Genomic DNA, 24,306 nt, shown 5'->3' on the forward strand with positions numbered 1-24,306 from the left:
GTCATCTGGTGCTTGTGACTTCTGGGTCTACCATCTTGTTTGCACTGACCAATGTAACACGCCTTTCAGTGCCACTTTCTACAAACACAATCCAAATGTTTCCTCCTTTTAACCTGACCTAATTGCTCTCTCTCACTCCCATATCATCTTAAATCTCCAATCATCCAAAATTAACAGGCTGGCAAGAGTAACAGCTTCAAAAACCCTCTTCTGTTTTCCACTACTTCCTTCAGCTCTGATCTTGCAATTAGCTGCTGTCAGAATCCTCCTGATTTGCTTCTTTGTAATTGTCCCCGCTTGACTTTCATTTCTGTACACAACTTTGCTACCTTTTCTCTAGAATATTTTAACTATGTTATTCTTCTGGGTCATTTGTGCGAAGTCAGTTCTTTGGACCATCTGTATTTACACCTTGAGTTTAGCTTTTTGCACTTTCTACTTAAAGGTGAACTTTCACATTTAATTAAACCAGAAACATTATGCTTAGTACATTACACTTGTTTTTTTCACCTGTTTCAGATTATTTATTGATGTGTGCTATTATGAGACTTGCAATTACCTTCTTCAAGCAAAAGTAAACTTCTTACTGATGCATTCAGCTTTAATCATATTATTCCAGCTTACCTAGAAGGGATGTTATCTGCAAAACCAGAGTTTAATTGCCTGGCTTTAGCTGCTACAATACACAGACAATGAGCATGGGAAGTCCTGCCTCTAGCAGAGAATTTTGTTTACTGCTTTTCTCTCTTTCACTGTTTTGGTAGTGTATTCAGCTAACAGAATGTCTTTCAACATCTCACACCAAATACAGATTTTTAAATTACTTGCAATTGTCTCTCAATAATAAACAGGAGATTTTTACCCCTGCTCATACTCTTTTGCACCTTCTGTTCTATGTCAATTAAGTTCCCGCTGTTCCAAACCCATGCAAAAAACCTGTTACAACCAAATCCCACTCACTGGTCCTGACTTCCTTTCTTTAAAAGGAAACTACCTTACTCCCTTTTACCTGCGTCTATCAAGTGATTTACTCTACTCTACATAGTGAATTTCTGTGACCTTCACAGAACAGGACCTACTCTTGTGTGTGTGTGTGTGTGTGTGTGTGTGTGTGTGTATTTTTTAAGAAATACAGTTACATAATTATTTCACATACACTTTGAACCATATATTTACATGTTTATGTATGGCCAGACCAGAGTCATTCTGATTACTTTATGAACTCTCAATTCTCAAATTGTAGGTCCTCAATTGTAGTGACCAGGTCAGTCTGATGAAAGTTGTATAAGGACCAGCTGGGAACAAAAGAACAGATTCACTGCAGACATTAGACTGACCAGCAACACGCTAATAACCATGTTCTCACAGAAATACCACTTGGAGATGTTTTTGCATGGAATTACCAGAAACTTAGAACTGGTCATCCTCAAAAGATATTTATGAAAGGAAATTTTTGTAAGACTTTGTGCAAATGCATAAAAGATTCCTCAGGATACGTAACCGTGCAATGGCAGAGCCCCCAGCTCTGTGTTGGTGGGACACAATGACATCAATCCAAAATACATACAACAAGCTCTGTGGAATTTCTTCCCCTATGTGCACAGCCTGCTTCTTGTGCTTAAAGGCTGGTTACAGACAGAAGACAAGGAGCCACCCATCAGTAGTTTAATATTTAAGTGAAGTTTCCTTTCTCATACACACATCATTTAACATTCTTATATTGCTCTTCTACTTGCTTTCTCCCTAACTGCATAACTAAATAACTATTGACTCCCTTCACATATGCTGTTTTCATCTGCATATCCTGTAACGTGTTTTCCAGTTGTTCATTATTTATAGTCTCTATTTTCTCTCCTTCCTATCCGTACACCTGATCAGTAATGTATCTATTATTAATATGTCATAGGTGTGTACATGGCACTTTGCTGGCACATAAGAAGGCAACAGTGGCTTACTACGTTCTTTCCGTAATTCAACAGGAGGTTTGGATGTGCAAGTTACAAAACAAGCAGGCCTTAAGTTAGGCAGTTGACCTGGCAAAAGACAAAAAGGGGAAGAAGGGAATCCTCCAACTGGCTAACTGTTGCTTATTACACCACTAAAAAGGCCCAAGAAGGAATATGCAGACTTCACCCCTGGATTCCTTCATTTCACAAACAAGGCAATTTAAAGGTCTAGGTTGAATTTTGACACCAAAACTTCCTTTCTGATTTCTATACGTCTAAGAGGAAGCTACTCATCCTACCTGCCAAAGAGCACCACGAGGGAAGCCGATACTCAACCTGCCTAAGTACCTGCATCTTCATACATCATGTTTTGTGCTGCCTCAGTGTCATTTTCGATCTTTTCTTATGTAAATTATTTATCTTAACACGCTGCACAACTGTCTCATTCAGGCTTGCTATGACTGGGAACAGCTGAGATGCACGCTTCAAACTTTTGAGTCAAGGATACAGTATGTGGGGACTCACAACACAAACAAAAATCGGGTGTCACTTTGATCTGGCTGAAGTAAAAGGCCTGCTGTGTAAACTCGGCTGCATTTTTGTGAATCTCACATACAAGATGAACCCTTCTCTACCTGTAAATGCTCACTCCTAAACTTTCGATTCATGTAAACTACTGTCTAGAAAGACTGTGCTGGGATGTTCGCACACAGCCGTGCAACAGAATTATTTTCCAGGCGCTCGACTCACTCAGCCCTACGATACGCGAATCCTGTTCTGCGGCTAATGGCCAGGAAAGCCGAGGCTGCCGGCCGCAACCTCTGTCCGAAAAGGCGATCCCGGGACATTTTGAGCGGCAGTCATGCCTCGCTACGGCAGCAGGGCTGGGACCGCGCCACGAGCGGCTGCTCCCCGCTTGCACCTCCCGGCAGATCCCAGCAATTTTCTCACGGGGCGACGTGCCGGGATCCAGTCTCTTCCGAGCCCGGCACCCGCGGGCTCCGCAGAGCCCAGGTGCTGCCGGGCCGGCGGCGGGGCAGCGGGCGGGGGGCCCCGATGGCGGAGGCACGGCCGGGTCAGCGGGGCCACCGCTGTCACCTCTCCGCGCCGCGCTTCCAACCACCCGCGGGGTCGGGACGCCCCCGGCGGCCGCCGCGGCTGCCACGTCCTGGCCGCCGGGGACACGCGCGCTGGCCGCGGGACGCGCTCCTCTTTGATTCCGATTTTTTATTATATATATATTTTTTAATTTTTTATTTTTCCACCCAAGCAGGGGGGCGGCAAGGAGTGCTAAGTTCAGCCCCCGCCGCCTCGGAGGCCGGCCGAGCCCCGGCAGGGCCCCCCGGTCGGCCGCCCGCCCCCGGCCGGCTCCGCGGGGCGCAGCCCCGCTCCCCGCTCCGCACCTGGCCGCGGAGGGGGCGCTGCGGCCGCGCTGGCGGCCCCCGGCCCGGCCGCTGCCTACCTGCCCCCGGGCATCACCTCCGCCGCTCCCGGTCCCGGTCCCCGTCCCCGTCCCCTGGCCCGGCGGCGGGGCGGCAGCGGACCCCGCGAGCCCCTGCCCGGCGCCCGGCTCGGAAGTAGTTGCAAGGAGGGTTACCTGTCCTATATTGACGTATCCGTATTTGCTAGCTATCCTGTTGGCCTCCGGCAGCCCCCCAGCTATCCGCACAGCCCAGTGGTTGGTGTACAGGCGCGTCCTGCAGGCGGGCAGCAGGAACCCCAGCACCAGGGTGAGCCGGCAGAGAAGGTCCCCGCCGCCTCCGCCTCCCCAGCAGCAGCGGCGCTTCCAGCCCATCTTCTCCTCCTCCGCACGCAACCCCCACAAAACTTCTCCTTCCTTCTTCCGAGGCTCTTCTCCTCCTCGCCTCCCGGCGACACCGGCGGCGCGTCCTCCGAAGTTACCCCGAGGAGGAAACTAGGAAGAGCTTGGAATAGTGCATTGAACCGCCCGCGGGTCAAATGGTGAGGGGCTGGGGATAGTGATTATGAGCGGCAACGGTGATTACTGCTGTCCCCTCCTCCCTCTGCTCCTCGGGGATTAAGTAACTTGCTGGGAAAGCTTCTCGCACAGTTTCTGAGCGCCAGCCTTCTCCCTCTGTCCCCTGCTACATGGGAAGTCGTCTCTCGGCGGGGAGGAGGCTCCTTCCCCCCTCTCCGCGCTTCCCTCCTCTCTGACCTCCCCCTGCCAGGGGTCTTCTGCCTCCTCTCCCGCGTCTCGCTTTGCCTCGCCTTCCCTCCTCTCCCCCTCTTGCCCGGGGTCCGGGAGCAGCGCGGCGGCGGCAAGCAGTGTGTGAGTGTTGGCAGCTGAGCGCCTCACTTCACTCCGGCTCGGCCACCTCCCTCTCCCCTCCCTCCCTCCCTCCCTTTTCCTCCTCCTCCTCCTCCTCCCGCCCCCGCTCCCGCCCGGCAGCGCCGAGGGCCAGGAGAAATGGCAGCCGCGCCGGCCCCGAGCCCCGCCGCCCCCCGGGGCCCGCAGCCCCCGCCGCCCCCTACCCGGGGGCTCCCCCCTCGGCTCCTCCGGGCCGGGCCGGGCGGCCGCCGCCCCGCTGGCAGGGCCGCGCCGAGGTGCGAGGCCTGCGGCGAGGCCTCCCGCCTGCTGGCGGCCGCGGGGCCCCCCGGCCGTGCCCCCGCCGGTGCCGGCGGCGAGGAGAGGCAGTGGGGAGCCCGGGCGGCCCCGCACGGCCGGGCCCGGGGCTGCGAAAGCGGGGCGCGGGCAGCCCCGGAGCTGCCTCTCCCGCCCGGTCCCTCTTGGGGGTCCGCTCGCCGCCCCTGGTCGGCGGGCACCATTTGGGGTTGGGGCGGGACGGGGCCCGGGGAGGCGGCGGGTGGGGAAGGTGGCGCAGGCCGGTGGGGTGGGGTGGGGTGTGAGGAAGCCACGTCTGCACCGGCCCGGGCTGTGTGGGTTGTCGGGCCGAGCCGGGGAGCCGCCGCCGCGGCGGCTCGGAGCCACCCACGGGTCTTCTCTTTGTTGCTGGAAAGTTAGAGCGAGTCTCGGTGAAACGCGGCGCTGACAGACCTGCTGTGAGGGCTCGCTGCCGTTTGTGAAGGGTTTTGAACGTGAGGAGTCCTAGTAGCCTTTTGAGATATTGGTGGGTCTTTGTGTTTTTTGTTTTCTCTGAGGAGCCTAAGGTGTCCTGCAAAGGCAGCCATCGTTCTCCTTATCACCGGGTCCTGAAATGTGAGAAGTTACATGTTTTGCAGAAAATCGTACAGTAACATGGTGTGCCTTTTCCCCTTCCTGAATACCTGTGCCCCTACCTTCAAAAACGTTGTTTTCCTAATAAAGTAGAAATAAAAGACAAACTGCCAATACCATGCATTCCACTTTAAACTGTTACTGCCTTAAGATCATTTTCATAGAATCACTGAGGTTGGAAAAGACCTCCAAGATCATCTGGTCCAGCCATCACCCTACTACCAATGTCACCCACTAAACCATGTCCCTAAGCACCCGGTCCAACCTTTCCTTGAACACCCCCAGGGGTGGTGACTCCACCACCTGCCTGGGCAACCCATTCCAATACCTGACCACTCTTTCTGAGAAGAAATGTCTCCTAATTTCCAACCTGAACCTCCCCTGGCACAACTTGAGGCCATTCCCTCTAGTCCTATCACTAATTACCTGTGAGAAAAGGCCAGCCCCCATCTCCTCACACCTTCCTTTCAGGTAGTTCTAGAGAGACCTTGTTGAAGGTCGCTCCTGAGCCTCCTCTTCTCCAGAATAAGAAACCTCCTCCCATATCTTCTAATTGCTTTTAAAGGGGAGAAAATGGAAAACCCATTCTCTGCTTGCCCGTTTATTCTAAGTATGCAAAATTAATTTGCCAGTTCTTGCTAGCTTTTCTTTGTTAGTATTTTTCCTGTAGTTTGCATTATCATTTGCTTAATATATTACAACATCCTATTTACTCCTGTTAATAGTTTCAAGACCTTGACATTTTCAAGACCTTGTAGTTTTCAAGACCTGGGACGTACCTTCCCCAGGATTTCACAGGTAATGGCCTTTGTTTTACGAATCATACTTCTACCAAAACCACGACACTTGCTAGATTCAGTAGCAGCAGTGTTAGGCCCAGACAGTTACATCTTGCAGCAAATATAAATATATGTTTATTGAATATGACATTAAATATCCTCTAGCAATTAGCCCTCCTTATTGATTGGTTCAATGGCAATTATGCAAGTCAGTTCTCTGTATCTCAAGTGTTTAAAGTATATTTAATCACGAATAGCCATCTTACTGAAGCATGAAGCAATCTGTGGATCACAAAACCTGAACATTTTGCAGATTTGGTATATTATATTTTAAAATGATAAATTAAAAATCTATTTTCTGATTTTTTCCCAGTGAATTTTGTTGAAATTTGTGAAAATCGTGAAATTGCTTTTATGCCTTGTTTCCTGCCATAGATCTGCTTGCTTTTTTTTTTTTTTTTAATCTGGCACAAAAGGCACAAACTATAAGCAAAAAATAAAGCCTCCCTGTCATTCCAGTATCTACTTCCAGTTTTATGTAACAGAGTATCTCATACACAGGCACCAAAGTTGTTAGGAGTCGATAGACTTGATAAAAACACCATTATTTTCCTGAGAATAAATGGGCCCAAGCATCTCTTCATGACGCTACCTTGAACGGTATAGCCTAACAAAAAGTTTGACAAAGTTATGCTATACCTTAAAACAGCCTTTGAAGAAGAAGTGATACAGTCCTCAGATACATTTTCTATATGAGCAGAGCCCTCTTTGCTGAGCCCCCTGACGCAGCTGGCAATCCAAACATGGAGCATTTGCACATTGGTCATATACAGAGACATATACGGAGTGTTTGAAACCATTTCAGTGTGTACCCCAAACTGCAAAGTTTTGCAGAGTACCTCGTCACAGCCAGATGCCTAGGTGGGAGTGCATTCCCTCCCAACGAGATGTGAGAACTGCATCCCTAAGCTGTGCCATGTTCTAACATAAGATGATTTTTTTTCCAACGGGGCTAGGAGATAGGGGCATGGTGAGAGCACCGATGGGAATATCAGCAGCGGTGTAGTTTTATTCAGCATACGTGCTGTATGTGAGCTTGCTTCTGTACTCTGTGAGAGGCCAGGTAGCTTCTCTGTACACACCACACTCCAGGGAAAGGTTTTTCTCCTCCAAGCAAGGGCAGAAGAGAATTGATCCTTTTCATCACTATCGTCACAACTTGTGCCTTTTATCTTTTTTTTTCCACATTCTTACCCCTCTGCTTTGATCAAAATCAATATCTGACTGCTCAAAATGCAAGTTTCTATGCGTCTGCCTTGTCCTTTGCTTATTGATACAAATCCCTAGATGCCTCCACTACTGTTAGTTCCAAATGGTCAAATGGCTGTAATCCAGGATCCAACCTAAGTCTCTGTTTTCACTTTCCTCATCTGATCTAATTGCCTTTGTTCTCACTATTTTGCCTACCTGCTCCTGAAGCTCTTCTTCTCTCTGTAGTCCTTCCCCAGCTCTGAAAATCCCTCTGGCTCTCAAGCTCTTGTGGTCTAGGCTGTGGTTGATTTCAACTTTCCAACATTTTTCTGTTTGAGTTTCGCAGATCAGTGCTCCAGAGATGTGTTAGTCACCCTCAGGTCATAATTAAGAAGGAAAATACCATTCAAAGCAAGTGACAGCCCAGAGTCCTCCAAGAAGTCCTGCAATCTGACATGCTGGCTCCTGAAGACCTTACAGAACAGAGAACTACTTCAGAAGGAACTGGGGGTAAACATTCATCAGATTTCAGAGTGAAAGATCACGGAGCATGGTAGGTGAAAATACTCTTCAGAGAAGAGAGGAGAAAGCTTCAAAGAGTGAAGGTTGTGTCACAGAGTGGTTTAGAGTTTGCCTTAGAAAGATGGATACTTTTGGAATCTAAAAGTGCATTAAGATTTCCTTGTTTTCAGTCTTAACTGGTTTCACTAACAGTGCAGCTGGGTCACTTGACACTAGCCATCACATGATCCAATTTGCTGATACACAGTTCTTTGATCTGCAGTTTTCCATGCTTCAGGGTTGCCCTTGATTTTATTTACTTTTAACTTCAGCTGTTTTAAAAAGAATAGCAGTTGTTTACATAAAACACTGCTTTTGCACATGATGTAATAATACTAGCAGCTTTTCCTTGGCAAATACCTGTCTCCTTATATTTTGAAACAGGATGTTATCCCTGTTTTGAGTACATCGCTGTTCTCATGAAAAGCCACCAATGTATGGCCAAATTCTAAGTGACAGTTTTCACCAGTATGTTAGATGCTTTTCTGAGTTCAGGAGCCAATACCTGAAGTTTATCACCCTCACCATTCCTGGTGTGTAGGCTGTAGTGTCTGTGCCCCTACCCCCGAGCAGTCCACAGCAAAGTATAGCTTTTATGGAGCAATTGCTGTTCCCATTTCTTCTCGGTCAGTGTGGGAGTGAGCACAATAACAGATAGCAGTCTTTAATGACCCTTATGGCAATGCAGAGGAGGAAAACCTCCTGCCCTGAATGTAGATGATACAAGAAACAGAGAGGGTGAAGATAAAGAGTCTGGGACAGGAGAAAGGGACAGAAAGAAATTGGGAGGGGGATTTGACAGAGGAGTTCTCTGCACAGGGTGTGCTCTAACCCACACCTTGCATTTCCCTGAGCAATTTAGTGTCACAAGTTCAGTGTTTCAGGAAGGAAAATAAAGGCCGGGTTCCTGGTTGGGGACATAAGTGAGGTGCTGTCTGTTGGTAGTGAGAAAAGAGAATTTGGGTCTGGACATTGGAATAGGCATGAGTCTGGGCTTTTGCTGATCAGTGATGGTTGGACCGATGCTGTTACGTGATCAGCAGAGACCTTCTTTATTCAATTACCATGTGGATTTCATTTTATCTTTATGAATAAGGCTGCATTGCATATTTTTCCATTCTGTTCACCCCGTGCTTTCTGTTACCTTTTCTTCTTTGATTGTGTTTATTGTCTTTTTGATGGTTTGGCTCCCACCTCATTCTAGTTCTGACCTTACTGGCAGGCATACTTTGAAAAGATGATAGCTTTAGTAGCAAAACTATCTGAAGAAACTCCAACTGCCTGTACTCATGCCTGTGCCAGCACACTTATGTTTGCCATCTTCCCATTTGCGCAGCCCTCTTTGGGCTGAAATCTAAACTGTGTCATTAAAATCCCATTAACAAAACTTACATCATTCTTTTTTTTTTTTTTTTTCTTTTTCCTCTCTCTCTCTCTCTTTTTTTTTTGGTTTTGGTTTGTTTAATTCAGATGTCTGATTGACAGTGCAAACAGCTTTACTAGCTTTTCTGTGAAACCATAGTGCATAGCTAAGATAAATGGCTAAGGCATGGAGAGAAAGAAAGGATAGTGGAAGGAAGGGATCTTTTTCAAGTGGCTTCACTGCCTGATCCAGCATCCTGTGACATGAAATCTGGAGTTCTTTTCAGAACTACACATTTTCCCTTTCCAGCTCCTCATCGGACTGTAAAGTTTCAAATATAGGATCACAAATACATGCAAAAAATAGCCATCAAAGTGACATTTCCAATGCGAGGCTCTGAATTCCATCTGTAGAAGTTACCTTGAGCCCCTTTCATTTAGTGGTCGAAAGAGCGTTTATCTGAAGTGACTCACCTGGATGAATTCATCCACATGGAAGAAGTTCATTGTGATTTTTTTTGTTTTGTTTTATTTTTTTTTTATTTTTTTTTTATTTTTTTTTTTTTTTTTAACCCAAGTTCATTTGAGTTAACATTCCAGTTAACTTGTTTCTCAGTCATTCCCTGAGTCAGAATTATTAGAGCAACACTTTTCTGTTAAACTGACTCAGCTGTACTGTAGGTAGATGATAATTTTTCTCTTATCATTCTATCGTAGCAGCAAGTCAAAAAGCATTATTCATTTCACTGTTCTTTTCTTAGACCAATATTGTTGTTGTTATCGTTATGTCTGAGGTCATATTCCTGTTAAAAAGAATGGTCCAGTGGCAAGTGAAGATCTACTCCAATGTTCAAACTGGAAACATTATAAAAAAACAGTAGGTATTTGCCCTTAACTGAAGAGAGAAACATAGTATTTCCTGTGTCTTGCAGCATGGCCTACCCTCATTTCCAGAGCTCTAGTTGGGCTGGCTCCGTTTGTGACTGAACCCCGCTATCATAGACCCCTCACCAGGAGAGGTGGTATTAGCTGCTTCACATAAATATCTGGTACCTTCTTTCATTGTGGGATTGTTTTCTTAGTTCTTGCTCCTTTTTCTTTGTTCAAGTGCTTCCATGAGACTCATCTTGTCATGGTATTCATATGCATGCCTAAAAAACTAAGTACATGATGGTGGAGTGATTATACTTAATCTTCATTGCCCTCTTCTTGTTGCTTGAGGAAGTCATGTCTTTAATCTGTAAAAGAATCTGAGCACCTTTTCCACTAACTGATGTATAGAAATACTAGTTCTAGAGCATCCCTTTCAACTTGGGGCTCTCCACTAGTCCTGGTAAAACTTCTGTGAATTATATTCCTGACATTTCTTTGCGTAGGACTTCAGTGCAATTGTTGGGCCTTGAAATAAAAAGAGCTTCTTCACTAAAACCTGTGTCTAACAAGAGATACATCTTCAAAGTGCTGAATGTATTAATGGGGAAGGAAACTGAAAGAACTCAAATCTATCATTTTGAGGTATGGCAAGTTTTTGCACACTCTATGTTCCAGGCAAGAAAGAAGTTGGGTACAGGTATCTTAAGACATATAACCTCTAGCTGCTGGTGGTTGAATAAGAAATAATCCTGCAATAATTCTGTCTTCAGGAAGTGGAAGGTCACAGCTGTGAAACATCCTTTTCTTTTAAGATACTGTTCATAAACTTTCTTGCTCTTGAATAGTGAAGAAGCCAAAGGGTTTACTGAAATAGAAGGGTACTGTGACCACATATAGAACTGAATATTCTCTTCCCTGTTGCATAGTAGTTATCAAGCCAATGCCAAGAATGCAAAAATGAAACTGTCCATTGACTATTCATTTTTAAACAAAATTGGGAAATGATTCATTTCTCTCTGATAAGTCCTAGCAGATTTGAAGTCTGGAAGAGGAGACGGAGGACAGAAATGCAGGCTCCCATTAAGAATGGCCCAGCTACAAAGAGAAATGCTGGGAGTGCAGTGTTTTTCTCAAGGTGATGACACTGTTCACTTACCTTGGATGATCATTTTGCTATATGGATTCCTTAAGGAGACAATTCTGGCATTTCTGTGATAATGGATGCAGAAGATGAACATATCTGCAGACAACTCTGTGCTCCATATGCTGAAGACAGAGGTGCTCTGACAGTTTCTGTCAGAGCCTCTTTGGTGTTCTTTGATTGGGCATAAAGGACAAAGTAATCCATCGATGAGAGCTCTTTCCCAAATTCTCTCTTTCACATCCTTTTCTTTAAACAGTCTTTGGTCCTTTCTTCAGCCCATCTGCCTTTTCTTCCCTGCTCATCTTTTTGCTGCTGTGAAGATTTTCTCTCTCCTCTTTGTCCATCTCATCATTTCTCCACTTCATTCTTACCAAGACAGCTGTTCTGTGTCCTACTCTTGGGATGTTATTCTCTGTGCTCAACTGTGTTAATCACAAAAAACAAGAGCCACAGATGAAAGTTTTCATCAATGATAATGACCATGATGATCTATTGTGTCTCATACAATATTGCTGAGACATCCTCACTTGAGATACCGTATCTTTGTGATAGATAACAGCCTAATGCTCCGGAACAGGTTGTCCATGTTCAAAGTACAGAGTCCAGTAGAAGTGATAAATGGCAATTTTGAATTATAAGTTACCACAGTGGTGAGTCTTCAACACAGTAATGTGTAAACCAGTACTGGAGGAAGCAACCCATGAAAGGAGAACGGGAGTCTGGATGAGTTAACTGCTCAGTAATTTGGACAACTCATTTATCCCAGAAGCTTCTAGGAATATTGCATATGATTATGAACCTCCTATGTGTCCATTTGTCCTCAGCTGTGCATTTATAGTCTGAAAGGTTGTTGCTGGAGAATAATGATAACTAACAAATGAAACAAACATGTTTATAGCCACAAGCATCATCTGAGTCTTAAGTTTAGCCAAGTTCTTAAACATTTTTCTGCAAATCACTTTTGCTGGATTTTAGTTTCTGCTATATTTTGTTATATAGCAAGAGAGAAGGGAATAGTAAAGAGAAAAGATGAGGAAATAACTGAAAAAGAATTAATAAAATAAAATAATTAATTACCAAAATGAGAGTTAGAAAAGTTAAGCCCCTGGTCAGAGTTAAGGCCAAAATAGACATTTTATTACAACTGATAAGAATACTATGCAACTTTACTATGTGGGCAATATATGATTTACGATCTCCCTAAGTATTCATTTCCTTGCTGTTAAATGCCCCAGCTTTGTAAATGATGTGATACTGACAATAAAGTACATTTTCTTGGGGGCTTAACTGTTTTTAAAAATGAAAGTGATTTTGGTCAGGATTTATACTGTGAGTGACGCAAAAGACAGTTTTTGCCACCTTTCTCTGCTGTTAGGAAATTAAACTCCCACAGTTCATGAGGAAATTAGATTGCTCCCGGAAAGGTTTCACTCATTCTGGAAGAAATATAAAACACTGGTTCTAAATTACGTCAAGTTCTTCCACTCCTATTAACACTCTTTCTTCACTTCTGTGTCAGTCTTACCTCCCCTCTGTCTGTTCTTTGTTGATTCCTCAGCTGGATTACTCGGAGCCAAATATTTGTGTTTTTAAATTTTTAATTCAGTAACTGAGCATTTACAGAGCAAACGAAGAAAGTGAGAACATTTGCCAAGATACCTGTTCAAAGTCTGGCACTTCTCTGTGGCCTTTTGCATTTACATCAGTTTTCCCCATGCTTTAAAATGCAGATTAATACATTAAATAAATATGGTGCAGGGGCCAGTTTAATATATGGAATCTGTATTTGTAATTGTTAACAGTTAAAACAAAACAAAATCAACAACAAAACTTTCAGAATCATCACTGAAAAGAAAAGAGCATGTATGCAGAGCTACCCTGGAAGTGATGTTTGCGCATTGAAAAGCTTTATCCTTCTTGTACTCTGAAGAATTACTTCCTCAGTGTACATGTACCACATAATTATTTGCTGAAGAAGGATTTGTTTTGATGCAAGAAAGGATTTGTTTTAGTCAGTTCTGAAGGTCAGTAGCCCTAAACTTCAATATTCACAATGTAAGACGTATATCTACAGTATATAGATTATCATTCAGATCCGGTCCACCAGTTCATTATCTTCTGTGAACCTTTCATGAGAGTCTCATGAATGCAACATAATTGTGATCACAGATACAAACACAATGTGAATGTGACATTTAAAAGTTACATTTTGAAGCTCTACTCAGCAAATAAATCTTATAATCATCAATATTTTTCTTTTTATTTTTTTTTTCTGGGAATGGTGCCTTGGGCAAGGCCTGTGTGACCCCGAGAGAAAACAGCTTAAAATGTTCATGCTAGCTCTCCCTGAGAGAGGAAAAAGACTGGGCTTTCTCAAGACCTCCTTCTGACCAGCAGAGTCACACTTGTAGCATCAGAGACAGAAACAATACCCTCTGATTTACATGGTCAGTTAAAACTTGCCAGCACAGATGGATTTTGGTATATCCTGTGTCAGTTAGTTCCCTTTTTACTTCATCTATCCATCAATAAAGTAAACAAAGCCAGAGCAAATATAATCACTCCCAGCACTCAAATAATGAATAAGAAATGTCAATTTAAAAAAAATATTTTTTTTTTTTGTTAGACATTGAATAAAAAGAAAAAGGGACTGTATTCTCAATCTTGTTACTTCCAGTGAAGTAGAGGAATCCAGTGACATGCAACAGTCTCCTAAAGCCAGTGTCCAGTACTTGCTTAGGCAATTTATATTTTGAGTTACTTGTTCAGCCTGGCCTGTTTTCTGATCAGGTTTGTAGCTGTTTATCACTCTCTGTTGTCATCAGAAGAAATACTCCAGCTTTACGTTAGTGTAACAGAGAGCTGGGTCCAGCTCACTGAATGAGCATGGTATGTTTCCAGCATAATTGGGTGAGGGCACTGACTCTGATCACGCAACTGTACAATGCCAGCTAAGTATCTGTGGGCTGGGTCCCAATGTGTATTCATTCCTGATTTGGCTTCTCTGGAAGCACAGACAAATTTTGTTAACTTGGCTGTGAAATGGTCTCAAGATGACAAAGATGATGCAACCATCTCTGAGTAATATTGTTACTGTTTCTTTGGCTACAGGAAATGATGCTTGAACACTGCTGCATGCATTAGGAAAACAAGAATTCCTCCCCCAACAGAACATGCTTTGTTCAGCACCAGTAATATCACAGGTGAGGACCAAACGGAAAACCTTTCAACATAAACAAAGAAAACAATATAACACAACTGGCAAGCTTTTCATCTCTAGTGTCACAGGGAGATGCTGTCAGGATGAGAAGTTAACACATGGAAGCCAGCTGTAGCAACTAAATGTCTCAAGGAAACTTGTTCTTACATAATGAAATCCATTCACAAGGAATATCACAGAAAGTTGGAGTGACCTGATAAAAGTCAGAAGAGATTACCAGATTTATTCTTGGAAAAGCAAGAAAGTAAAGCTCAAAGCCTGACAGACTCTGAAAATGATGAAAATATGACTGTTAATTCAAAAGTTTTATTTCCAGATGTTCAAAGAACTGATTTTTAAAGATAGCGTGTTGCGTAATATGTTGGAAAACCACCTGTAAGTGTTCATAAAACAAACTAAGAAAAAATCAGACAAACAGTTATGTTCAGAAATATAGCGGGATATGCCATGAAAAACTAAAATTATCTGGGCAGGGTTCTGGCTTTGTCGTGAACTCATTATTAAGAAAACCATGCTGCTCTGCTGCCCCTGGAGCAGCCAGGGAAATTAATTTGAGAAAATGGTGACTTACAGAAAGAGGTTATTATACTGAGTTTATACCAAGTGTATAGTACCTCAGTGCAACAGTGCAGGTAAGTACAAGACATATTTGATATGTGGTATGACATTGCTCCTTGCCCCTTCTCACCGGTGTGCATTGTGAAGAAGGCCATGGAAACAGCAAGGGGCAATGTGGGGTCATCTCATAACATGGTGTTTATTAGAGGAGCAGCCTCTCATACCTGCTAGGCTTGCCTGTGTGAGACTATGTATTGCAAACGTAACTAATATTTTCCTGCTGCTGCAGAACCTCTAGTTGTTAAAATGTGTTGGAAGCTCTAGCTAACATTATTCATTTCATTTATCTGAATAGATAGAAGCTGGAATTAGATGAAGTGCTTGTTGTACTTTAGAAATGACAAGTTAAAAGCTTACGCTACCCTTCCCAAATGTTTACAGTAAACCGATGTGCTTAATTGGATGTCAAAGTAGCATAAATGTTTAAATCATTTGAAGTCCTTAATAGAGCCTAATTAAAGGTAAAATCATGGTTCTATGCATTTCACATGGGCTTTTGCTCAGGTCAAGTAAAATTCAGATCTGAACTCCAACTTTTAGGAAGCCCGTAATAAAATGAGTCTCATTAATGTCAGATGGTTTTTAATCAGGTCCCAAATCAAGCAGTTTGACATTAATGAGACTCATTTTATTAAGGGCTTTTAAAATCAGGCCTATACACAGATGCAGGTTGAGTTAACAAAGTCCGTACGTGTGTAATGCATTTGTCTATGAATCCTGTGCTGTTTGCGCAGTTGGTCTGCATAGCGCGTGATAAGGAGACACTGAAGACTGACCTTTAAACTTCATTGATTTTACTGCAAACCTCCTTAAATTTTTTCTTTATCTTATAATGGTTACTTTATTTTATACTAGCTGCAAATTCTCTTAAAAGTCAGACACGGGTCCCCAGGTTGTGAAGATGTAAAACTGCCTATATTACACATTTCTTGCTAGTCTCATAAGGGGAATGAGCAGTGAAATTTGAACCTTCTTGGATCTGTTTCTTCCAGGAAGACAACACAAAAGGGCTGTACTGTGCCTGAGATTTTGACAATGTGAGTGCAGCAGCTCATTGTCAGACCTTCGTAATTAGAATAGTCTTTCCACATTTGGATGTGGATGTATCCCTCCCTATCTGTGATTGAGGGGAAAGACTGCATAACATGCTCACACATGTAAGAAATATATTTTTGCACAATTAGAACTAACAAATACTAAACGCAATTCTGCTTAACCTCATACATATCTTCATACATACATATCTTCTACGGATGTCTACAGGCAAAAATCCATATATCCAAAAGACAATTTTTTCAAAGTTTTTTTCTTATTAGAGAAAATTGTTGTTTAAAATGTTTTACAAACTTAAGTAAAATATTTACTGCTAATTGAGCTCTCACATGAAACCAAGTTGTCCCCAGGGAAGAGAAGATATCTGTGCCATCAGATTTCCTTCAAGAATATGCTTGGTTTGGTTTGAAAGTTTGTCTGGAATTAAAAAATGCAGTTGATATGCCAACAGTTCTTTTTCATGTTATTGCGTGACCTTTGTTAGGAGTGGTCAATTGTCTGACTCCATTTTGTTTGTGTGTTTAGCAGATGTTACACAGTAAATTATTTGTTTGTAAAGTTACCTGTATGATTTTGAAGCCTGATATTTCTATTTGCTTTACAGACAACTTGAGAGATTTCCTTGGTAGCAAATCAGTAAAGCAGGAGTAGAAAGGCATTGCTGACAAGCCAATAAACCATCTTACAGATGGCTGTCAGAGTCCTTAATTTTCCTTTCAGTTAAGTATTTAAGGGCAGTTGTCTTTTTAGACTTTTAAGCATTTCTAGGTCTGGAGGACAAGAATTATGCTCATAGCTGTGCCTTGCAGGATAGCAGTTTCTTACGTCATTCATACTGTGCTTTGAAGGTCAGGCTGCGTAGAGCTGTCTGGTGTGACTGAGGATGGATTTTTGAAAGATACCCTGTCAGCCTGCAGTAAGTCAGTGTGCTTTTTCAGTAAGGAAACCAGATGATATTGCGCTGCATGTCTTAATTAGTGACCTGGTTTTAATTTCTGAGGTGGGGCTAAATAAACAGGTGCCTGAGATGAAGAGCTTTTTTCTTCTTCAACTTTTACAATACAGGCTGCTCTATATTTTGTATTCCCAGTGCTGTTTTCCCTCTGCTTCATAGTTTGGTTCAGTTTTCCACCCTAAGCCACTTCACAGAAAACATAGGTATATCAGTGTTTGCAGAGTGTGCCATCCCCTTCCTGCCTGGGAAGCAGGAACAGAGCATGGGGTGCTGTTATAATGATGACCTTTGGCAAGCTGAGATGCAAAGCACCCGGCAGGAATTTCCTCCAGCACAAAGGTATTTAACAAATTCTCCAATTCCGTGGTGTAACCTAGTCAGTAGGTGGTCCACTTGTCTGTCTGCCTTCACTTATTCTCCTCTTTCACTTAGGGAAGCTGCAGTAAGAGAAGGAAAAAAACAAAACAAAACAAAATAAAACAAAACAAAAAAATATTAAACTAGAAAGATGTGTGATCTGCATAGTTGCTCTAATTGCAGCTAGTTCTGCAATGAATAGTCCTGCTGTCAAATTCAACAATGACTTAGGGGAAAAAATATCTACAAGTTCTTTACTATAACATGAAAGACATGAAAAAACTCTTACGATCATTGCCATTCAGTTTAAAGGGCCAGTGACTAATAGAAAAGGAGGGGAAACAGTACCATTGTTGAATTATTAAAGTAAAGATTAAATTGGCAAGCATAAATAAACAAAATTAAAGTATGCACCTCTCTGGCCTTTTTGAGGTGCACAAATTGGTATTATCACTCATGCATGACAGAGGTAGTGGTTCATCAGCAGCTGGTATTTTTAACATAATTGTAGCAAATGGTGTTTCAAAAGTAGAGTACTCTATATGTTTTGCTGTCTCTGGACTCCCAAGGAAACAAAGAAAGAAAACTACGTGGGCTGTTGACAGAAGCAAAATGTCCTTCGCAGACCTGAAGGCGGGGTTAAGAGGAAGGAAAGGCAGCCAGCCCTAACCCTGACACCAACTTTCTGTGGCCTTGCACTGATCACCCCATGTCTTTTTCTTGACTTCTTTGTCTTTAAAATAGAGCATGCTTACCCATCTCTTTCTAGTGTTGTAACACTTAATGTCTGGATGATGCATTTTCTATACAGGGGTAAAAGATTTATAGGCTTCTTTTAAATTTGTTATTGAGACATGAACAGTGTGATAAAACTTCTGCTCATATGTGCAGTTTTAGACTAGAAACACAATCAAGGTATCCAGATCTGATGCCCAGTAAGAAAGAAGTGGCACCTGGGACAGATGTTTGTTACATTCATAAGTGTGGCCATGGAGTACACCCCTTTGGCTTGAAAATGAAGAGTGGCCCTCCTATTTCATTTCTACTTCCATTCTGTAGAGTTAGCACATAAATTATTTTATTTTCATTTCTTCCCTTTGAAAAAGTGTGTACCTTCCTGTTTGTGGTGGGTTGACCCTGGCCAACAACAAAGCACTTGCCAGCTGCTCGTTCACTCCCTCACATCCGGATGGAGGAGAGACCCAGAAGAGCAAATGTGAGAGGGATATAACGGGTCAAGATAAAGAATTTTAATAAATAAAGGGAAAAAAGGAAAAAAAAAAAGAAAGAAAGTGATATAACAGCACTCACTTAACACCAATCACAAGCAGACCAAAGCCCAGCCTACCTCTGAGCAACGACTACCTTTGAAAGGTGGCACACCTCTTTTATTGCTGAGCATGATATTATCTGTCATGGGATACCCCTTTCATCAGCTGGGGTCACTGGTCCCTGCTCTGCCCTCTCCCAGCCTCTTGCACAGCCCCAGCCTCCTTCCTCAACGGGGCAGAGTCAGAAACAGGGAAGGCCTTGATGCTGCACAGGCACTGCTCAGCAGTAGCTAAAACACGGGTGAATTATCAACACTGTTTTGGTCACAGATCTAAAGCACAACACCATACAGGCTGCTGTGAAGAAATTTAACTCCATCTCAGCCAGACCCTGTACACTGTTGCATCATCTAAAGTGTGGTTGTTGTGTTTTGTTTGTTTTGTTTTCTTTGTGTGTGTGTGTGTGTTTATGTTTGTTAGATTTTTTTTGTTTTCCTGGGATTTGGGCTCATTCTAAAAATCTAAAGTTTTGTCATCGCTCTGTATGTATATGTTGGGTTGAAATGACTTTAAGTGTAGTTCCAGGCACCTCAAACACTGAAAAACAAATGGCATTCAGACTAGAGGTTATTTCTATCAGACCTGAACCAAATCCTTAGATTCAAACATACCGAAGTCAGAAAGGTTAAAATTTGCATATGAGCTTTTTGCCTGGTCACTGTATTTCATTGTGGAAGTGGGTAAAGTAAAGGAAAACAAGGTAAAATAAAGTCAAAGGCTTGCCCAAATGCAGTGGGAGCAGTCCTTTTAAAAAGTTTGAAAACACAGTGATTTTTAATGTTTTTATTTTTGTGCATTTTTGTACTTCCTTGTTTTTTTCCATGGCAGAAAGCTAAAAAGCCTGTTCTGGTGAAATATCTGTCCTGACTGGAAGCAGGAAGTACTGTAAATGGCATAAGAAAGCATATTCTCATGACATTTCCTGTCCAATTTTGCTGACTGGATATTCAAATGCAATCATATTCAAAATGTCAACTGATTTTGCCTTGTTCCATGCCTCTCATCACATCCCTTTTCACATCCCTTATCTTCTGTTCCCTGTTTCTCCATAGGGTACATTTTGGTGCCTGTTTCATACCTTCTCACAGAAAAACTTTTCTCTGTTACGGATATATATGTAAGTATACACACATACATATACATATGTATATTTTTCAGTCAGGGTAGCATGATTAATCAAAATTATTGAGCAGAATGGCTTTGAATATTGGCTACTGATACAGATTCATTTTAGTGTACGAGCTAATGCAGAACAGGCTGCTATTTTTAGGCATCATTGAAAAAGTACATGCACATGAATGGATGGTAGAGAATTCATCTATCTTCATTGGGCACTTTCAGTTGAATCCAGGCACCAAATAAACACATTCAGGAAAAAACTGCTGGTACTGGAGAAAACTGAAACCTGAATATATCACAAATTAAAAAAAAAAAAAAAAAAAAAAATCTGGGAAAAGAACTGAGTGGATGCAAGCAGCTTTAAAAGCCTCTCACAGGTTAAATTTTCTGTGAGTGAAGGGGATAACCGAGGAGATTTAAGTTGTAATTCAGTGTATTTAATTATGATTGCATTCAAAAAAAGGAAGCAGCAAGGAAGAAGACAAAAGTTCCCATAATTTCTGACAGAAAATGGGTTCAATAATTCTGAGTTTAACTATTTATTTAAGCAGAACAGAATACCAAGAAAATTTAAGTCTATTTCAAGAGTATTGGAAAGTTGAAAAAGTACACGCGTATGAATGGCGTAATTTTAAATACTTTAAATGAGATCATCAAGCATGAGATAAATTAACAGGAGCATTCATGATTTCTGTACGTAAGGCAGAATTGTTTTGAAATTTTGGGTGCCAAGTCCCTTCAGGAGACCAGATTTCAAACATTCCTGACTGCTGGCAAGACACTGCAAGATACCTGCAATTTGTGAAAGAGATGACCCCTTATCCAGATGAAAATTATGGAAGGTAGTCCATATTCCAGTAAAGCGCAAAACATAAAGATTGTTGCACAAGAAATATGTACAGAAAGAGAGAAGCTTACATATACCGCAGATTTAGAGTCCAGCATTAATGCTAATTGCATTAGCATTGTGGTGTATGAATATGGAACACACCATAGACACAGACAGTAACAACAGTACCATTAGTCCAGAGGATTTTCTCTGGGAGTGTTGAGCAATATGTGAGATGATTGGGCTATTAATTTGAAAGCAATTAAAATATCTATTAAATTACTTTGGACATTGTTTCTAGCAACAAATTACACAAAAAGCAGTTTTGTTTACAATGAAAAGAACCAGTACCTCTGAAAATAAACAATTAAACTGAAGGTTTCCACTGCTAAACTTCTACTCACTGCAGGCACAGGAGAATAAAATGTTTGGATAGGAAGGAATTTGCTGTGGTACACTGTGCTGAGCTAAGCCACAGAGATTGTCAGTAGATTCAAGACCACAGAACTGAGGAGGGAGTTGAGAACTTCTTATAAAAAACAACAAAAAACTAAAAAGAGAAAACAATCCCTGTTCCATGATTCATGCTGCTAGAAATCCCCTGCAACTTCAGGTAGAGGATTAAAAGAGGATTTAGTAAGTTTTATTGTGCTGGCACTAGGGTTCTACATCCAGAAATACCTGATTGGAAAACCACCAGATCATCTCCTATTACAAATTTCATCTGGATCAGACCTGAATATATGACTACATTTCTGTCAAAGTAGCTAAATTCTGTCAAATTAAAATGTACATGATACAGTATTTTTTTTCTGGCTTCTTGCTGACTACAAGAGGACTGTTGATATGTGATCTGGCAGAAAATCTGCTAGGAAAAAGTTAACTTTTAAATCCTTTCTTTTGAACAAATTTGAATCCACAGAGTGAGTGTATACTAGCTCAACTATTTTGCTTACAGGTCTACAATATTTTGGGTCTGTCATATGTGCCCAAATAACTCTCTTGTGGAAGCATGGCTGAGAAATCACAGGGCCAAGAAGAAAGGGTGTTAAAACACATGGATGTTCATCACTTGCATGTAGATCTCATCATCAAATAATAAATAAGTAGGAAACAGAAAGTTATACTTTACCGATAGAAAGTTGGGTACCTCCTTCCTTCTTGGAAGGAGGTACCCAACCCCATATTTATTTGAGTGTTTGCTCAGACAGGCAATAGATGTTACAAAGCGAGTACCCCAAGACCTTGTACAACCAGACACATGCTCCAAGGAGTACTTCCAGCCTGTCAGGGAAGCTGTATGGTTCCTGTCAGCGTTTCAGGGAACTTAGGTTAATTTAATGTTTTTTGTTGTTGTTGTTGTTGTTGTTGTTGTTGTTGTTGTTGTTGTTTGTTTGTTTTGTTTTTTTTAAGTTCAGTTGGTAAGTTGAATTTTTGTGTTCACGCTTTTTGCTCATCCTATACCAGTTATGGTCTAAGAACCAATCAAAAAACAAACAAAAAACTAGAGTTCTCTGTTTCGATTATTTAAACAGAAGTGAGCCTTTTCTGTGGAAGTTGAACATGGCAGGAGTTCCAAACTCTGGTAATCAGTGTAGTTGAGGCAAAATCTTTTGCCAAACCTTGTCAGATCAGTAGGAGTGAGTGGGAAAAAAGAGCTTTGGAGTGAGACACTCCTCTGTTGCCTCTGCATCCTTTGAGTGCAGTTTATCCATATCTTTATCTGTATTTACCTGTATCTTTACCCTGATTTAACTGCAGGCTGAACTGAGTGTCCTTTGTCCCACTACACACCACCTCCTCCCTCCTATGTTCTTTGTATCAGATCTGGCACTGCACACCTACAATGTACAGCCTGGTGAGAAGGTAGGACCAATAAAGGTGATCTGATGTATGCCATGGCCAAACACTCATGAGATACAGCAAGAGACAAGGGAGAATATCATATTTGGTGGCATCACACAGTCAGATTGGATTGGACATTACACGAAGCAGCATCCTCTGGTATTGTAATTCTACAGATAAATTAAGCTGATGTGACTCACCACTGTTGTGAAAAATAGACTGCTCTCTTCCCATTAGGACTATTTTATTCTTTCCCTCTTCCTCCTCCTTGAGGTGTCTTCCTTCCTTCCTTCCTTCCTTCCTTCCTTCCTTCCTTCCTTCCTTCCTTCCTTCCTTCCTTCTTTCCTCTCTGTCTTTCTCTCTTTCTGTCTTTCTCTCTATTTTTCTCCCTCTCTCTCTCTCTTTCTCTTTCTTTCTCTCTTTCTCTTTCTCTTTCTCTTTCTCTTTCTCTTTCTCTTTCTCTCTTTCTTTCTCTTTCCCTCTTTCTCCCTTTCTCTCTCTTTCTCTTTCTTTCCCTCCTCCCTCCCTCCCTTCCTCCCTCCCTTCCTCCCTTCCTTCCTCCCTTCCTTCCTTCCTCCCTTCCTTCTCCACCCCCCTTCCTTTCTCTCTTTCTTTCTTTTTCTCCTCCTTTCTCTCTTCTTTGTTTTTCCTGTATGTAGCTGAGTGTATTTCAGCCTTGGTCAGTTTCCCAATCCACTGCACTGCATGGACACAGAAGTGCCCTCAGAACCAATTTTGGGACATTAAGATTGGTTTATGCTGATTTAAACTACACAACTGAGTTAAAGCAACTATCTCAGCCAGGGACAGAGAGAAGAAAAGAAGGCCCAAAAGACTTAATTTTCACTGGTAATTAACATGCTCATCTTAAAGTGGGCCCTGTTTCTCACAGATAGGTTCTTCTCAGATAAGCCGGTGCACAGATGGAGTAAGTGCCCATATCATACTATAAACATAACTGACTGCAATACGCAACTATAAACTATCATGTGTCTACATGTAGACAGCAGAGTTTGTGTGTTTATGAGGTTGATATAAATCTGTCTGTTTTGTTTATTTTGTACATTTTTAAATGTTATTCTTTTAAGATTCCAGAAGATGCTGTGGCAGTGGGGACTGTGCCTTTAAGGGCTGAGGTTCTCAGGCAGAGACTGTGGGCATGGGGCTGTGAAGCCCCTTTTGTTATTATGCACAGCCAATTAAAACCAAATAGAAAATAAAGCAGATCCTTTGCAAGAAACTTAAGCCCTTGAATGATCACCGCAGGTGTCATCCATCATTTCTAAAGAGCTTGTAGTGTTAAAAGAAGGCAGGAGGGACTAGAAGGGGACAGAGAGAAGGCAGCAAGTTTACCAAAATAAGACCGAGCTGCGATATGAGGCAAACTAGAAAGAGCAGCAACATTTTCTAAGTCATTTGAGCTCTGCTCTTTGCTATCCAGACAGAATTTGCTGCAGGAACTTCCCTTTCCTCAGCATGGCTGTCTGGAATTGGCTTTGTAGTGATGGCAATGACAAGCAGCTGCAATAAGAGAGTCATCACGTCCAGCTACTTGGTCCATTGCTTTGTTTGGCCAGTCACTTTTTTTCTGTTTCTTCTTTTGTTTCCTTTCAGGGGACAGATGCTACATGTGTGAGAGTATTCTGAGTCCTCCACAGATTTTTCAGTGCACATGGGTAACATCTCCTTAAAAACAGAATGTTATTGGGATTATTATTATTATTATTATTATTATTTTTCATTTTTGTAATAAAAAAGGTTATTTATGCAGGTTTGGGGGAGTAAGAAAGAGGTAGTTAAGAGCAAGCCAATAAAGTTAACTGAAATGTTGGAGGAGAAATAAAGTATCTCCTTCCTGTCTTCTTAA

General features: G+C 42.1%; 1 protein-coding gene and 1 long non-coding RNA gene across 5 annotated transcripts in view; one reads left to right on the forward strand and one right to left on the reverse strand.

Annotated features, from left to right (window-relative positions):
- Positions 1–4,323, reverse strand: part of PCSK5 (proprotein convertase subtilisin/kexin type 5) — a 251,454-nt gene extending 247,131 nt beyond the window's left edge. The window contains exon 1 of one of the 2 annotated variants that reach the window (XM_040539991.1): positions 3,544–4,323. In XM_040539991.1, coding sequence (XP_040395925.1) covers positions 3,544–3,741 — 198 coding nt within the window. In that variant the 5' untranslated portion in view covers positions 3,742–4,323. The remainder of the gene's footprint in view (positions 1–3,543) is intronic. The other variant, XM_040539992.1, reaches the window with a different exon arrangement.
- LOC121061325 lies at positions 3,759–16,692 on the forward strand. Of its 3 annotated transcripts, XR_005815050.1 has the most exons (4): positions 3,774–3,908; positions 5,868–5,940; positions 7,519–7,725; positions 14,224–16,692. It is a non-coding gene; the product is annotated as an uncharacterized LOC121061325 (long non-coding RNA). The 3 variants fall into 3 exon arrangements; XR_005815048.1 differs by lacking the exon at positions 5,868–5,940 and having other exon boundaries at positions 3,759–3,908; XR_005815049.1 differs by lacking the exon at positions 5,868–5,940 and having other exon boundaries at positions 3,815–3,908; positions 7,511–7,725.
- The last annotated feature ends 7,614 nt before the right edge of the window (positions 16,693–24,306 follow it).

The sequence above is a fragment of the Cygnus olor genome, chromosome Z, assembly GCF_009769625.2.
Source record: "Cygnus olor isolate bCygOlo1 chromosome Z, bCygOlo1.pri.v2, whole genome shotgun sequence".
Lineage (NCBI taxonomy): Eukaryota > Metazoa > Chordata > Aves > Anseriformes > Anatidae > Cygnus > Cygnus olor.